Source organism: Polypterus senegalus, chromosome 7 (assembly GCF_016835505.1).
Source record: "Polypterus senegalus isolate Bchr_013 chromosome 7, ASM1683550v1, whole genome shotgun sequence".
Lineage (NCBI taxonomy): Eukaryota > Metazoa > Chordata > Cladistia > Polypteriformes > Polypteridae > Polypterus > Polypterus senegalus.
The window spans coordinates 161,061,027-161,077,508 of record NC_053160.1 but is presented as its reverse complement, the minus strand read 5'-3'; the positions used below and the strand labels follow the sequence as shown (position 1 = coordinate 161,077,508).

The 16,482-nt window shown below is 36.4% G+C and overlaps 1 protein-coding gene across 1 annotated transcript; it reads right to left on the bottom strand.

Annotated features, from left to right (window-relative positions):
- Positions 1-499: 499 nt before the first annotated feature.
- Positions 500-11,817, bottom strand: LOC120532945 (cyclin-dependent kinases regulatory subunit 2). Its single transcript, XM_039759459.1, has 3 exons — positions 11,597-11,817; positions 7,882-8,009; positions 500-1,864 (listed from the first exon to the last, which is right to left on the bottom strand). The coding sequence occupies exons 1-3, from the start codon at positions 11,653-11,655 to the stop codon at positions 1,821-1,823; spliced, it is 231 nt and encodes a 76-aa protein (XP_039615393.1). The 5' UTR covers positions 11,656-11,817; the 3' UTR covers positions 500-1,820.
- Between the last annotated feature and the right edge of the window lie 4,665 nt (positions 11,818-16,482).

The window sequence follows — 16,482 nt, the reverse complement described above, 5'->3', positions numbered from 1 at the left end:
AAATCTTATTTGATAGTAGTAGGGGCTCATTATATTACAAATTCACTGATATAAGCAGCAATACAACATTTATATTCATGTTTTAGACAAAGATCAAGTCATGCAGCTTTGCACACATTAGGAAGTGAAGGATCATGCTACTTCACAAAATCAATCTATTTAGAATTTGTTAGCTGGAGTCCATTATACCTTAATACTCTCATCCCATCAAACCGTTTTAGCCAAGAGTGTAAGCAGTATGTTTAAACACATCAAACAATGAACCAGAGATTCTTTAGGACATTAGCATTAGAGACCAAAAAAAAAAAAACCCTTTTAACAAACCAGAATTGCAAAGCACTGTCACTAATAACCAATTATAAGTAAAACAAAAACACAAAGTAAAATCTCAATTTATAGAAAGCAAATTTATAGTTAATCACCAACTAAAAACTTTTAACCATCTTTTTACACTCAAATGTCTTAGTTTTCAAATAAAACAATTAAAAAATTAGATACCTTCAGCATTTAAAAAGTAGGTTTATTAAGTGAAAATGTCACAAATTTTCCAACAACCGTACAAGGAAAAAAAAAAGAAAAAAGGTACATGAAAGTTACAAGAGCATGTAGTCTTGGACTAGAAACTACTCCATGTGCTATCTTGAACTTGCAAAATGTGATCCCACTTCTTTGGTCTCAAGCTTAGGTTACCCTTTATGTCTGGAAGCCAGGCACATTTATCAGGAATTACAGATGCCTACATTTATAAAAGTAGGCAATGTGTACGAAGCACAAGTTTATATAGATCTAAGAAATTAATGACTTCTAATAATAGTGATGCCTTAATAGCTGGAGGGCTATAATCTAGTTCTGGATTTGTTTTTAAAACTCTAAACAATGATAACTGAAGAAAGATTTATCTATGCATTAAAAATTCTACTAAGTCTGTAGAAACTTCTGGAAAAGTGCAACCAAATGTATAGAAAAACCTTAGGCTGCTCTCACACGGACATGCAGATGTGATATTTCTAGCTACACTTTACCTTGCTTACAAAAAAGTTAACTTAAAACTCAAAGTATTTTGACAAACAAAACTGCAGTAGTTTCTCCATGCTTGGAGTTAATGAAGTATTGAGTCATCTACTATTAATTACATATAGTCTAGTTAAAACTAGTGAGGATAAACAATTGAATCTACCTGGTATAAATTAAATGAACACCCAAAGACAAAATACCCAATGAGTACAAAATCAAGTTGTGTCAGACATCAGAAGTCCTTTATATAAAAATTTTTCAGATAGCTAGGTCTAGTTTAGTAGCTATAGATATAAAGCAGCAGAAGAGACATAATTGGGATTTATACAGCCTTGGAATGCAAGATGCCAAACACTTATGACATTTTCAAAACTGAGCATTTAAGATTTAAAAACAGTGCATCTTTTTGACTTGTACCATGGAAATAGTACTTTACTTTAACCTCATTACCAAATACATTTCTTTAAACTGGAGATATTATGAAAAACAATGCACATTCATAAATGAAATAAGAAAATATTAACTTTATTGAAAAGAGCGGAAAGGAAAAGGAGGAAAGACAAACATAGTAAGCACATTCCAAAACACACTTTGTCAACAGCATTACATCTTTTAACAAATTTTAGCCCCTTTAACATCCATTGAGACATCCAATAATTCTGCTTATCTGTATTATATGGAGCTCTGTTGCTGTGAAGAATACAGCTGATGCAGAGGAGATGACAAGTAGTTTGTACACATCCAAGTATTCACTGAATACCACTTTAAATATGTAGTCCCAGAAGATCCAAACGATTCCAGAATGTTCAGTCTTTTGGGAGAGGTCGTCTAAACAACAAAATGTGTGGCTCTGCAGGAGAGAAGGATTTAAAAGAAAAAAAAGTTACATCTTCAAATAAAGGAATGATTTATAATAAAAAAAAAAAAAAGACTAGAAGTTAAACAACTTTCCCTCAAGAAAACACTGAATCCATTTCTGTCATTTTCCATTTAAAAAAAAACTTGGAGAATTATACAGTATGTTTCTAAACTTTAAGTTGTTTCAAGTGAATTCTGTACAGAAAATTAAAGCTAGCTTTACATAAGGAATCCAAATACTAAGTGAACACCAAAATTGATTAATTTAGTCCTCAGTCTATAAAACGACAGCAGTTAAACTGAAGCTAGCGAGAGCGAGAGCGAGAGCGAGAGCGAGAGAGAGAGAGAGAGAGAGAGAACGAACTCATACACTAGGGAATTAGGGACAAATTAAATCTTATAAAGAACTAGGGGGCTTCGCTTGCCAACCCCCGTGTTTGGTTTTCCAGATACACACTTAAGATTTTTTTTTTCTTTGAATTGTTGCCATTTCATTAGTTTCACTTTTATTTCAGAACTTCTGTAAAAACAATATTTGGAATCTTTCAAGACCCAATATGCTTAATCTTTTAAAATGAGGTCAGCGAGATGTGTTTAATGACTTTGTACCATAATTCAGGATAGATTTCTCTGTTTGGAATTTCAGCACAGACAAATCAATCTACATCATCAGCAGTTAATTTTTTTTTTTTGTAAAGTAAGCAATAAATGCATGCGAGGTAAACCACGTTTTTGAAATTCTCCGACTTAAACTTCAAAGCTTTACAATATTTACATGCTTCTGACATATCACCCATGTCCATTTATTAGATACGTATTCGCCTCTTCGTTATTTCTCCAAGTAATAATTCGATGTTTACTTTGTTTTGACACTGTTGTTTTTTTATGCTTTCATATTCTGTATCTTGCTCTGCACGTGTTTCAAGCCTACTTTTTTTTTTTTTTTTGAGTCTTTTGAACTCCAGTTTTCATTATCTCTAACCTGCTCTGCATGTGTTTTGCCCCCTTGTTTAACCTCTTTATGACATTTTTCTTTGTTTTCTACTCTGTCTTTTATTTCTGACCTCACTTTGTCCTGCTTTTTTTCCTCAATGACACCTGGTCCGTGGTGACTATTTTCCCTTTTTAGAGTAAAAATTTCCGTTTGTGCTACGGCGATCTTTACTTTCTTTTTATTATACTAATTTTCCTACTTTAATATTCTTTAACTTTCTCCACATGTGAATCGCACCAACTTTTTTTTTTTTTGAGCCTTTTAAATTTCACTGCTTTCATAATCTCTAACCTGCTCTGCATATGTATAACGCCAACATTTGTGAACGTCTTTATGAAGTTTTACTTTGTCGTTTACTCTGTCTTTTAATTCTGAGCCTGATTGAACATGCTTTCCCCCCCCATTTCCACTTGTTCCGGGCTGATAATTACTTTCCTTATTTTCTCAATTTGCACCTCGATTATTCTTTTTTGGTCTTTTTTCTTTCCAGCGCTTTTGAGTCTCTTTTCTCTGCGCTGCTTTCTTCTTCGCGTAGTCGTCGACATTTCATTTATAACGTATTGTCCTTGTACGCTTTATATGCGCCGAGAGCCCTGGATCTGTGTGCAGCCTTTACATGACTGAGGTTTTGCTGCCTGTGGTCTTATTTGGTTGTAAACAGGGCGTGTCTTGCAAGAATCTCATGTTTTACATCATCGCGAGCCGGTCCTGGCTTAATTTCTTGGCATAAAGTCTCATGTTTAAGGACCCCGCGAGACATTTCATGGCCAATCTCTTTCGTCTCGCAGGTCTTAAGTGTCTTCCGTGATCTTAACGTGAAGATCACATCTCGTCTCCTGTCTTCCTCTCCCGGGATTTTTTTTAATAATAGAGAGATATGGATGACAAGAGATCAAGCTTAACTAGGGACAAACTAACTACAAATTTTACATGATTCATTACATAATTTATCACAATGGATCAATTGTATACACTATATACTCAAAATGTGTTCGTATGAATAGATTATTTGATTAGTCCACTGATGGCGAATGTTTTGGGCTTGGCATGTCAAAAACTCTGAAAATTCCTAACTTGACTCTTTTGGCATGTCACCTCCCACAAAAATGAGAAACAATTCTTTCAATAATCAATTATTTAAAAAAATGACAGCCCAATCATGGGTTATGTATTGTAAAAGAAAAATCAGTGACTTAATAGCGATAATGAAATAATACACACTGATAATTGCGATTAAAATAGTGGCATGTTTATTAAAATCAAAGGTCGACCATCAAGCCTCCGGTTACTTAAATTTTTCTGTGTAGCTGTATTAAAAGGCTACTAACCTGGCTATGATTTCAATTCCCTCATTCAAATGTGTTACAAGTTAAAATAACCAATTGACAGCAAGTTGGTACAAAACTTTCTTTTTCAACCATTATATAAAATATTAATGACAGCTTTTTTTCCTTAAAAACAGCAGGATTTTTATGCTAGTTGAGGTATCAGTGCAACTGCTAATTTCTTTCTGCCTTAAATGGGAAGCATCAATTTGCAGAGCTGCAAATATAAATTGATCTCTGTGCAGATTGAAGACACGATGCCAGGACACCAACATGAAAGCTCTGCAAATATAGGATTTCACCCTCCCTTACACTTACGGATTTCAGCAATTGTTTTGTGTTGCATCATGTACTTGATGAGTTACAGGATGGTACACTTAAACAGGTTGAGAACTACTGGTCTATACAACAGACAGAATTTTGTCCAATTAGGGAAAAAAGAAAGTAGCCTACCAGATCCATCATTTCAGATCAATAATGTGTTTGTATTAAAGGTCGGCAAAAGAGAGCCAAGGTTGTAGACAAGTCTATTCAAACCTTAAATATCGGTACATTATTCCGCATCTTTTGAGTCTGACTGCTTAAAAAGCAGCAATTAAAAAAGGGCAAATAAAATGTTAGGGTTATACTGCAAAAAGTGTTGAATATAAACTAGGGAACATTATGCTTGGAATACAGAAGTACTAAGCAGCAGCATTCATAATAAAGTCTCTGAAACACAGGATAAAAGTTTTCACTAGTAAGAGGTCTGTAGTACTAGGGTATTGTACAGTGTTAGCCATTATGAATGTAGTGAGAAATCAAGCAAAATGACACCTTTTATTGGATAAATAAAAAGATTACAATATGCAAGCTTTCAAGACAACTTGGGCCCCTTATACAGGCTTTTTGCTTGACTTCTCACTACTTGTAAGATGTTAAAGACTAATATTAAGGGAAAAAGTTATGGTATTTGCTTTAGTAATGACTCATTTTATTTGGAAAACAATAACTATGTTAATTCTGCAACTGTAATTCCTCCATATGCACTAATTTTCACTACAAAAGCACAGGTCCATTAACCTATGAAGTCATGTTATTGGACCTTAATTGTAAAAGACTTACTTCACACAGATCTGTGAACATGCTATACATAACTTATGAGAGTCATACTCTTGTATCTCTGCCATCTTGATTCTTCACTCAAATTTATAGAAAAAGCAGAAAGGCACTGTGTTGGATTAAAATGGAAAAACTAGTTCTCTGTTTTCATGGGCCTATACTTGTGTTTATGGCGAAAGCTCACACACACACATTTACTTCAAAGAAATCAGCATTTAGTTACATTTTTCATACGATGCACATCAAAACAATCAGAACTGGGTGTCCAAATAAGCATTCAGTATTGCACAAAATGCTGAAGGGGATCAAAACTATCAAGAACATTCAATAAAGAGGTTAAGAAATGGGGGGGTGAAATAGACGTAGCTCTTATCTGAAATTGCACTAAGCGCAAATGCCTATATGAAAAAATGTTCCCAAAAAATGATCCAATAGTTGCATAGTTCATGGATGATTGTTTTCTTCATCTAATGGTCAAGAATTTGCTTTTACAAATTATCAATTTCAGTCAAAGGAAAGTGGTGAAATTATCAAAACTTTATTCGTGCAACTTTATCTTTGTGTGCAGTTGGTCAAAATGTTAATGGCTTCAAGAGAGCTTTAGGCCAGGAAAGCAAACAAAAGGCTTAATACTCGAAATATGGTCTGTCAGTTATGTGTCACATTCCTTTGAGAAGCTGTGGCATTCACACAGGCTATTCACTTATACCGTGCAAGCTATAAGTACTTTAAGATTTGCAAGAAATCAGGAAGCAAAATATCACAATAAACTAAGCAGACCTGAGACATATATAGCATAGGATGTTTAAGGCATAGTGAATTCTAGCTTTAAAAAAAAAAAAGTCACAAAAACAGCAACTTGAGCATTTTTCGGCCTGTTTAAAACGTTTAAGGTGCAAAAGAATAGAAACCAGACAATAGAAAGGGTACCTAGCTGAAGTGTTCCTTATAATTGCAATTTAGTCATTTTACGTCGATGCAATAAAGAAAACCTGCCATTTAACACTTTCATACATACTTTTTCAAAGAAAAAGTTTTAAAGAGGCCAAATTGAAGTACCCAAACTGCAGGTGCATCACTAACAAACACTGAAATTATTCCATGCAACAAGGGGAACAGGTCACCTCTGTGACCCAGTCAACTGGAAAATGCTTGCATCTAAGGTAAACACACTAAGGCACATAACATGCCTTACTAGAGCCTAGGAAAAAATTTGTATATCCGTCCCACCTTAAATCCCTTTGCACCTCTCCATCAGCATCTTTTGTCCTGTAAATGTGTTGATAAGCAGTCCACAGGGTTCTTTTTCTGCAGTTATATTCTTGAATAGAAGCGCACTTGTTCTGTTATATTTGTACCTTTTTTGAAAGTATTTGATATTTGAAATTCAGGCTTAACACATTATACACTTCATGTTTACATTTTGTCAGTTATTACTAAAACATGAAAAATGTTTCTGTTTTAACGATTTGTTTACTTTACATAGAATGTTGTAGACACGGAACATACATGAAATGCATGAGTTCCAAATAACGATATAATATTTATAAAAGGTGCTCTTTTGCTTGACTTCTCACTCTATACAACTCCAAGAAACTGACAAACAGGTAAACAGACTTGAGCTGAGAAGACTGTGTGACGGTGGGAGATGTGATAGCAGGCTGCTTGCTGCTTATCAACACATTTACAGGACAAATGACACGATGGAGAGGTGAGAAGGGATTTAAGGTGGGACAGATCTATGAGTTTTTTCGTAGGATCTGGTAATTCTAGTGTTAAGGAGCACAAGACTCTATTCAGAAATGGAGTTGGGGGGTATGGGAAAATACCTTTAACCCGATTTCATACACCTTAACATGTTTGAGGATAGAATCAATCCACAAGATCTATTGCCTGCTGTTAAATGTGGGAAGGTATGCAAACAAGCAGAAAAGAACAGTTCTAAGCACAAATGTGAGCCGAAGCACAGAATATCTAGACAACCTCTCTGAGGGACAAACAAAGGCACAAAAACAAAGCTAACCTAACGTGGACTTTTCACTTAATTTCTCTTCATTTTGGCAAAGGATAAAGAAATAAAGCACTTTGCCAGTGTTGTAATTTACAGTATTGCTGCCAAAACATTAGTCCTTCAACAACACTGTATTGGTTCACATCTCCCAGAACCAGGTTATAAATATTTTATAACACTGAGGCATTATTACAATAATGCTTTACTATGTTTTAAAGTGATGCCAAACAGTAAACAAATACATAAAAGAAAAAAATTATTAAAATAGTCACCAACATGTGTGTATTTCATTATATAGTTAAAATATTTCTTGCAAACACTTCACATTCTAAACATTTTATTTAACCATTCTCTAAACCTACTTTTCCCCAATCAGTTTCTGGGAACCATGCCCTTTCCCAGCATTCAGGTCTAAGGCAACGATCAAGCCAAATACAAGAGACACTAACAAGAAAAATAAGGGTTAACAAACGAACAGGTAACCTTTTTGGGATTGTAATGTAAGTCAAAAATTCTACTCACTGCAAATAAACACCCATATATTTACTAAAAGTTTAAAATACATAATTAGACAGTACCTGGTTCATGAATCATGTAATGCACCCAGCCAAGACTCTGCTGAACACCCAGTCTTCTCCATTCTTCTTCAGACATTAGGTGAGTTTTGGGCACCTGTTTTGCAAGTTCCTTTGGTAACATAACATGCCTGTTGGTTCAAAAATAATGTTTTTAAAGACTTTCATCTTACCAAAACTTCACCATTAAAATGTGTATTACTAAACTTACAACATATTCCATGCAGTCCAAAAATAAGTCAGTGGTGCTTGTATCTGTTTTTCTTTTATCTCTTAATAGCTGAATTGTTGCCTTCGTTTAACAAAGAGACCAAACTTATGCATAGTATTTAGCTTGTATAATGTCATTTAAGCACAACCTCTCTTGTACCTCAATCAGCGTCAAAGTGCAACATTAAAATTGTTTCAGAGTCAAAATTTTAGCTCATGTTTTTTAATCGCATCATTTATCCCACTCCCAGTCTGCAAACACCAGAATTTGCATGGAAATAGTGCAGGCTGACAGTAAGCTAATATTTAAATTGTGCGAATTATCAAATGTGACAAACACAAATGGATGTCTATATCAATGCCCCAAGGCGTTTAATTTTTATTTGGCTCAGCAAATGATTGGAAGCAAACAACCTTAAACATGCCAAGTTTTCTTAATTTTTTCCCCCTGCAACAACAATCTAGTTCTGTACTATCAGTTTTCTATTTAACTTTTGGCACACAACTTCAGAACAAAACCTGAGCAGTGTCCCGTTCCAAATCGCATACCACATCCATTGCATCTTCCAAGCCTGCTTAATCTTGGGTAGGGTCAAAGGGAACTTGGAACCTATCCCAGCAAGCATATGGCATAAAGCAACAACAGTCCCTGGGCAGGGTGCCAGTCCACAGCAGGGTGAATGAACACACAGAAACCCATACACTAAGACAGTGGTTTCCAAACCTGTGTCCTACGGACCCCCAGGGCTGCAGGCTTTTGTTCCAACCAACGTCCATTTTTAATAGGTCTCCTAACATAATTAAGTTAACTGCTGTTTCCCAGTTTCTATTTTTTGGGGTTAATGAAGAAACTATAAAAGTATATTAATAAATTAATAAAAATTAAGCAGTTATATGTAGATGTAATGCATTGTTTACTTTATGTTCCTCCTGATTTGCACTCTGCCTTTCCATTATTGACCAATTAGTGGGTCTGATACTGAAACAGTTGCAGCCTTTCATCATTTATTGTTGTTCACATGGGTGTCTGCTTTGCTTGTTTTTAATTGTCACAATTAGGATACAATGATGGGAGCAGATGACACAGAATAAGGAAAAAATGTTGAAAAACAAAAAGAGGTTAAGCATTTAAAGCTATAGCAAAAAAAAAACATTTAGAAATGTCTTAAAATGAAAAAGAAAAAAAAAAAAACCAAAAAACACTATCATACTGTTGTGATTTTCTGAATGCAGAATGAGGAAAAAAAACCAAAAACTATCTAAATCAGATCAAGCACTGTCGCTTATTGTGAATCTGGTTGAAACAAAAACCTGCAGCCACTGGGGGAACCACTGCACTGAAGTGTTGCTACGCGTTTCCGGGCCAGTTTAGCATCATCAGTCTACTTAACTTACATGTCTCTGGACTATGGGAAGAACAAGCAAACTCCACATAGAAAGGACCCAGGATGCGAACAGTGTTTCCACTCAAACTTTTAGGAAAAAGCATACACCATGTAACCAAATAAACACAGAAAAACATGCTTAATAAGGTATACAAGGAATGTTCTAATTAAATACAACAGCAGCACGTCTGCCAAATAAATCTAAGTGTCAAAAAACTATATAATCCTGATAAGGAAGAAACATCAAATTCAAGTTTGGGGGCAGAATATTAAACAGGACTCGTCCTCACTGAAAACAACAACTCTAACTTTTCCTGTTTGTACTTTTTCAGTTTCTCACAACATCGTTTATGGCACTGTCCTTCTTTAACATCCTCAATGGCAGACTTTGGTGGTTTCCATGTGTAGCAGTTGATATTTAATGACCTCTTTTGCTATCAGCACATGACTAACTCACATTAAGGCATGAGCACTATGCAGGATGAAGTCAAGGCACATGTTGCCAATCACAATCACCAAGTTAATTTTGTTATGCACAAACTAGTAATTAAATTTTACAGATGGGCAGAGTTGATGTGTTTTTGTTAAGACGTATGAAACAAATTTATGTGCACAAGAAACTGTAGTTCAAGAATTGTGCTAAAAGAAACAATTGTGATGACAGACCCGGGTGACAAAAACAGACAGGAACAGAAAAATAGATCTAGGCGAGAAAAAAAAAAAAACCAGGGGTGGCAACACTGGATGCAAACTTTGGCGTCCTTGTGAGGCAGGACATTACTGCACCAACCTCCAGTACTTACTAATTAATTTCATTCCAACACATGGCACGGATTACGTTTTTTGCTTTTGATACTTATGGTATAGGGGGTTTAGAATTCACAGAATAATAAAAAAAAAAAAGATAAATATACCCTGGCACACAAATATTTGCATTTTTAATCACTACATTACACTGGTGGTGGTCACTGCAGGTATAGTTTTCTATAATTTGCTTCAAAGCTCACAGTTACCTTTAGCAACTCTATAACATATCAAACTTCACGTATACATTAAGCGATTTGTCACTTCAACACAAACCCGATTTTTTGCCAATCCACTTTTGGGGATACAGTACTACTGCAGTACTCCAATTTCCTGTATCTCCTAAACCACCCAATTAACTGTAATATGCACATTTACAATTGGTATGTCAAAGCAAGATCTCCAAATGATGGAGTGCTTTGACGAAAGTCACATTTTACAATTTAAACTAAGTTGTATTGGCTTCACATTGTCTAGCATTATGACATCACATACTTTGTTGTCTAATGCCTAGATTATTTAAGAAAGGTCAAATATAACATTGCTTGTGCTTACTAAGTGCCCAAGATACTAGGCTCTTCAGAGAAAGGTGACAGTACAAATTGTCAGGTTAAAGATGTTAATCAACTGAATTATAATTTAGAATACTCCAGACATTGTTGAAATACTTGACGACACCAATACCCTAACTCTATGCTGATTTTATTACTCATTGATAGCCCCAGGAAATAAATGACTTTTAGGATCACAATCCAGGACTGCCAATTCAATGCACTTGATGTCATTTTTCGCATTAGGAGGCCACGAATAATAATAAAAATATAAAAAAAAAAACTTGAATCGAAACAGTAAGTGAAGGCCACATGCTTCAGATTTCAAACTGAGAAAGACGCGTTCACACATTTGTAGAGGGTCATCTCTAAAACAAATATTGTCGAGAGGGGAGCAACTGTCCGACGGAGGCTGCCTTATGAACAAATTAAGGTCACGGAAGCCTGGGGCACAGCCGGCTGCGATTCGAGAAAATTCCGAAAGGAAAAAACGCACTAACAGCTTGTAAAAAACACTTCCATAACAATGAACACCAATTATGTGACCAGTGGAGAGAAATAACTCATAATTAGCACGTAATGTTTCATCGCGTATAAACACCTCAAACAAAACTCAGTAATTTAAAGTCAAAACTGGTAGCCGAAAAAGTATTTAACTACTTTAACTACACAAAAGTGGAGATAAAACCAAGAATAACGGCACGAAAAGACATGCGATCTTTCGGTTACCTTTTCTTTTACACTACTTCGTCATAAAAAAAAAGTTACCTGTATTCATAGAGATCGTCGGAATACTTGTCCGAGTAATAGATCTGTTTGTGAGACATGGCTGTCGAAATACCACCAAAAGAGCAGCTTACTTTATACACAAACAAACAAAAAATAGGTTTATGAAAACGACCACCTCACGGGCCACTTTCTTCTAACTGCCGAGTGCCAATAACTTCTGCAGCATGTGAACCGAGCAGCAAATTCAACTTGGGAAACAAGCTACTGATTGGGAGAAAGTAGGACACGTGACAGCACCAGTAACAACACGCGGAGGCTCACGGGGAAGCTGCTGCACATGTGGCTTCTTTTCGCACATCGCTGAAAACATAACTTCGTCTTTACATGAGCAGACGTAAGCTCGAATTGGATGTTCTTTATAGAAATGTCGTTCTGTGCATTTGATTTTTTCAGCTGCACATTCTAGACGAATTATCGTATTGTACTACAGAGTTATAGTAGTAGAGCAGGCTTCCGCAGCAGCCCCTCCTCTTGAGTTCCGCAAATTGTCCAAAATAGCGCAGAGGAAAGTCATTAAACAGTAGTGGATGATTATGGAAAAAATTCATGATAGCTAAATACGTGTGAATTTGATACGTAAGTGTCACACGATGACGCAGCGATCACCCTCCGTGTGTAAGCGTTATACAATGAAATACTTTGACCTAAACGGCGCTATACGCTACAGGTGACTGTCGCTTACATTTGAGCGGTAAACGGAAGTGACGTCTACAAGACGACATTTAACAAGGAAATTAACAATTTCTTTTAAGTAAATCACCGTTCGCTGCTAACGTCAAAAACAGGCAAGCAGTCTTGGGGAATCTATGCATTTCTTAAAGTCGTCGTACCAAAATCTATTTTTATTTCCTTTCCACAGGGTCACGAGGGTCTGCTGGAGCCAATCCCAGCCAACACAGGGCGCAAGGCAGGGCACACACACCAAGCACACACTAGGGACAATTTAGGATCGCCAATGCACCTAACCTGCATGTCTTTGGACTGTGGGAAGAAACCGAAGCACCCGGAGGAAAATAATTATAATAATAATATAATATATGCAACTGGGAAAAAAAAACATTTACATGTTTGGATCACCCCAGAACACGATTTGACAGCTGTCAAGGTGATGTTTGTCGTGTATGTATATTGCGATAGTCATTTTTATTGACAAAATTATAAGCAGTATAAAATGCTAGAACTATAAATTGCACCAGTAGGCTTTGCTCTGCATAAATTACGATTTTTCACTTTTTGCGGACACTTGCCTCAACTCCAGGTTAGCAAAGAAATAATAATATAAATTCTTTCAACAAGATGTGATTCTTCAATTTCTTTCCACATTTTTACTGCCTAAAGTACAGCTTTATACAGGAAAAGTCAGGGTGACTACTTTTTCTTAAATATGTCCTGTTTTGGATGCCTAAAATATCTGCCCGGCCGGGATTCATTGAATTCTTAAGATTGCCTAGGATTTTGTATTGCCTGTCACACAGGCTGGATAGTGTTATTAAAAGAAAATACTGTTATGTAATGCTAGCAGATGTTTTGAACTTACACAATAACTTGATGTATTGCTTGAAAACGCTAAAAGGTTTGTTCAGAAAAAAGCATGCATGGCAGTTGGAGCTGCATTACGCCTGAGCAAACACCATAACCAAAGTACAAAAGATGCAACAGCAAGCATCAGTTTAAGGATGAGTTGAAAAATAAATATGCTTGGTCTCGACCTAGATGCAACAGCCCTGGTAGCAAGCATATAAGGGCCCAAACTGTGTATTATACAAGCCAAAATATGGGTTCACCAATCTGTGCACCCAAGGATTGTATGGGGTCTACTGTTACTGATTGTGTGGTAATTGTGGAGTTAGCAAAAACACAGGCCATTGAGGGTTCCTCCAAAGGACTTAGCTGAGTACCCCTGATATAGGTAACATGCACCTAAGCTTAAAGCAATCATTTAAAATGAAAAATATATGAAATCACATATTTGTCTGACACCTTTATCCAAGGCAACTTACAACAACAGAGATACAGTTGGTTACTTTTTTTGTTTTTCAATTGGAGCACAGGCAGGTGAACTGACGTGCTCATGGTAACACAATGCCAGCAGTAGGATTTAACCACACAACCTCAGTGTTTAACGTCCAATGCCTTAACCACTAAGTCACACTGCTATCTTTAAGACAGGAATTTATTCAAAGAACATCAAAATATTTTTTTGCATGTTACTTTTGTCAAATTTAAAATGACATTTAAAATATACCAATGTATATATTTATACTGTATATATACAGTATATATATATATATATATATATATATATATATATATATAGTAACAAGACGAGACTTCAGACATGGGAGAGGTTTTGGGCAGCCACCCTTATAATATGTTCCTGGTGACAACATTAAAGAATTGTATGACCAGAGTATTTTACAAGACGTAGTCCAAAACAGAACTGCATTCCAGAGGAAGGGAGTGAGGGGTTATTGGAGATATGGGGGAAGTGAGGTTGTCCTCGGGGCCGGAACTGGAAATTATGTCGTCCTCAGACCTGGGGCTGGAAGTGACGTGTCCCGAGTTGAGGCAGTGGTTCCAGGTTGGATTTTCTGGGAAAGGTCTGCAGGAGACTTAGAAAGAGAGTTAGTGTACCCCGCCGCCCCCTGGGCAGATGTGTTACCATTATTCTTTAAGCCCTTCAGCTGCCTCCTATTTGCACGTGTGTGACAATATATATATATATATATATATATATATACAGTCCTATGAAAAAGTTTTGGAACTCTTCTTAATTCTTTGGATTTTTGTTTAGCATTGGCTGAGCTTTCAAAGTAGCAACTTCCTTTTAATATACGACATGCCTTATGGAAACAGTAGTATTTCAGCAGTGACATTAAGTTTAGTGGATTAACAGAAAATATGCAATATGCATCATAACAAAATTAGACAGGTGCATAAATTTGAGCACCCCAACAGAGATATTACATCAATACTTAACTGAGCCTCCACCAGATCGGTCGAGCCCCGGGTTAACAATGACAGCCACCAGTACTGTTAGCCAAAAGGGTGTTGGTGGAAATTGGGCTACTGTTGGCTGAAGAAGAAGAAGAAAGGAGAAGAAGTGGGGGGAGACGAGTGCGGAGGCAGGAGGAGAGGAGGAAAGTAAAGAGAGCGGAACTGAGGGTTGGAACTTTGAATGTTGCCAGTGTAAGTGGTAAGGGGAGAGAGTTAGCAGATATGATGGAGAAAAGGAAGGTTGATATATTGTGTGTGCACAAGACTAAATGGAAGGAGAGTAAGGCCGGGTGGATCGGAGGTGGATTCAAATTGTTCTATCATGGTGTGGATGGGAGGAGAAATGGGGTAGGAACAGTATGTCAAGAATGTTTTGGAGGTGAAAAGAGTGTCAGACATAGTAACGATTATGAAGTTGGAAATTGGGGGTCTGATGATGAATGATTCACTAACACAATGTCTGACTAGTATCTCAGAATGGATGAATAGTAATTTTCTCAAGTTAAATAAAGAGAAAACTGAAATTTTAGTGATCAGCAATAATGGATACAATGAGGCTATTAGAAATAAACTGGATACATTAGGATTAAAAGTCAAGACGGAGGTAAAAAGCTTAGGGGTGATTGTTGACTGTAATCTGAACTTTAAATCGCATATTAATCAGATCATTAGGACAGCATTTTTTCACTTAAGAAACATAAGTAAAGTTAGACCTCTTTTATCACTGAAAGATGCTGAGAAATTAGTTCACGCGTTTGTTTTCAGTCGACTAGATTACTGTAACGCACTCCTCTCAGGACTACCCAAAAAAGATATAAATCGTTTGCAACTAGTGCAGAATGCAGCTGCTAGAATCCTAACTAGGAAAGAAAATCAGAACACATTACTCCAGTTTTGATGTCACTACACTGGTTACCTGTGTCATTCAGAATTGACTTTAAAATTCTGCTTATGGTTTATAAAGCCTTAAATAATCTCCCCATCTTATATATCGGAATGTCTGACACCTTATATTCCAAATCGTAACCTCAGATCCTCAAATGAGTGTCTCCTTAGAATTCCAAGAACAAAACTTAAAAGAAGTGGTGAGGCGGCCTTCTGCTGCTATGCACCTAAAATCTGGAATAGCCTGCCAATAGGAATTCGCCAGGCTGATACAGTAGAGCACTTTAAAACACTGCTGAAAACACATTACTTTAACATGGCCTTTTTATAACTTCATTTTAATCGTAATTTAACTTAATCCTGATACTCTGTATGTTCAATTCATCATAACAACTATTCATGGTGGCTCTAAAATCGGTACTGACCCCCACTCTCTTTTCAGTTTCTTTTTCCGGTTTCTTTGTGGTGGTGGCCTGCGCCACCTCCACCTACTAAAAGCTTCATGATGCTCCAACAATGATGGACGGATTAAAAGGAAGAAGTCTACGTGACCATCATCATCATCAAGCCCTTCCGTGAGAACCCTAAATCCAAAGAGGACTGTTTCATTTATGTTAGGTAGAATGCCCAGAGGGGACTGGGCGGTATCATGGTCTGGAATCCCTACAGATTTTATTTTTCTCCAGCCGTCTGGAGTTTTTGTTTTTCTGTCCCCTGGCCATTGAACCTTACTCTTATTCGATGTTAATGTTGATTTATTTTTTATAATTATGTCTTTCATTTTTCTATTCTTTAATATGTAAAGCACTTTGAGCTACTGTTTGTATGAAAATGTGCTATATAAATAAATGTTGTTGTTGTTGTTAGTGCATATGCACCGCAAGTTGGGTGTACAATGGGTGAGAAAGAAGATTTTTGGAGTGAGTTGGATGAAGTGATGAACAGTGTTCCCAAGAGACAGTGGTGATTGGAGTGGATTTCAA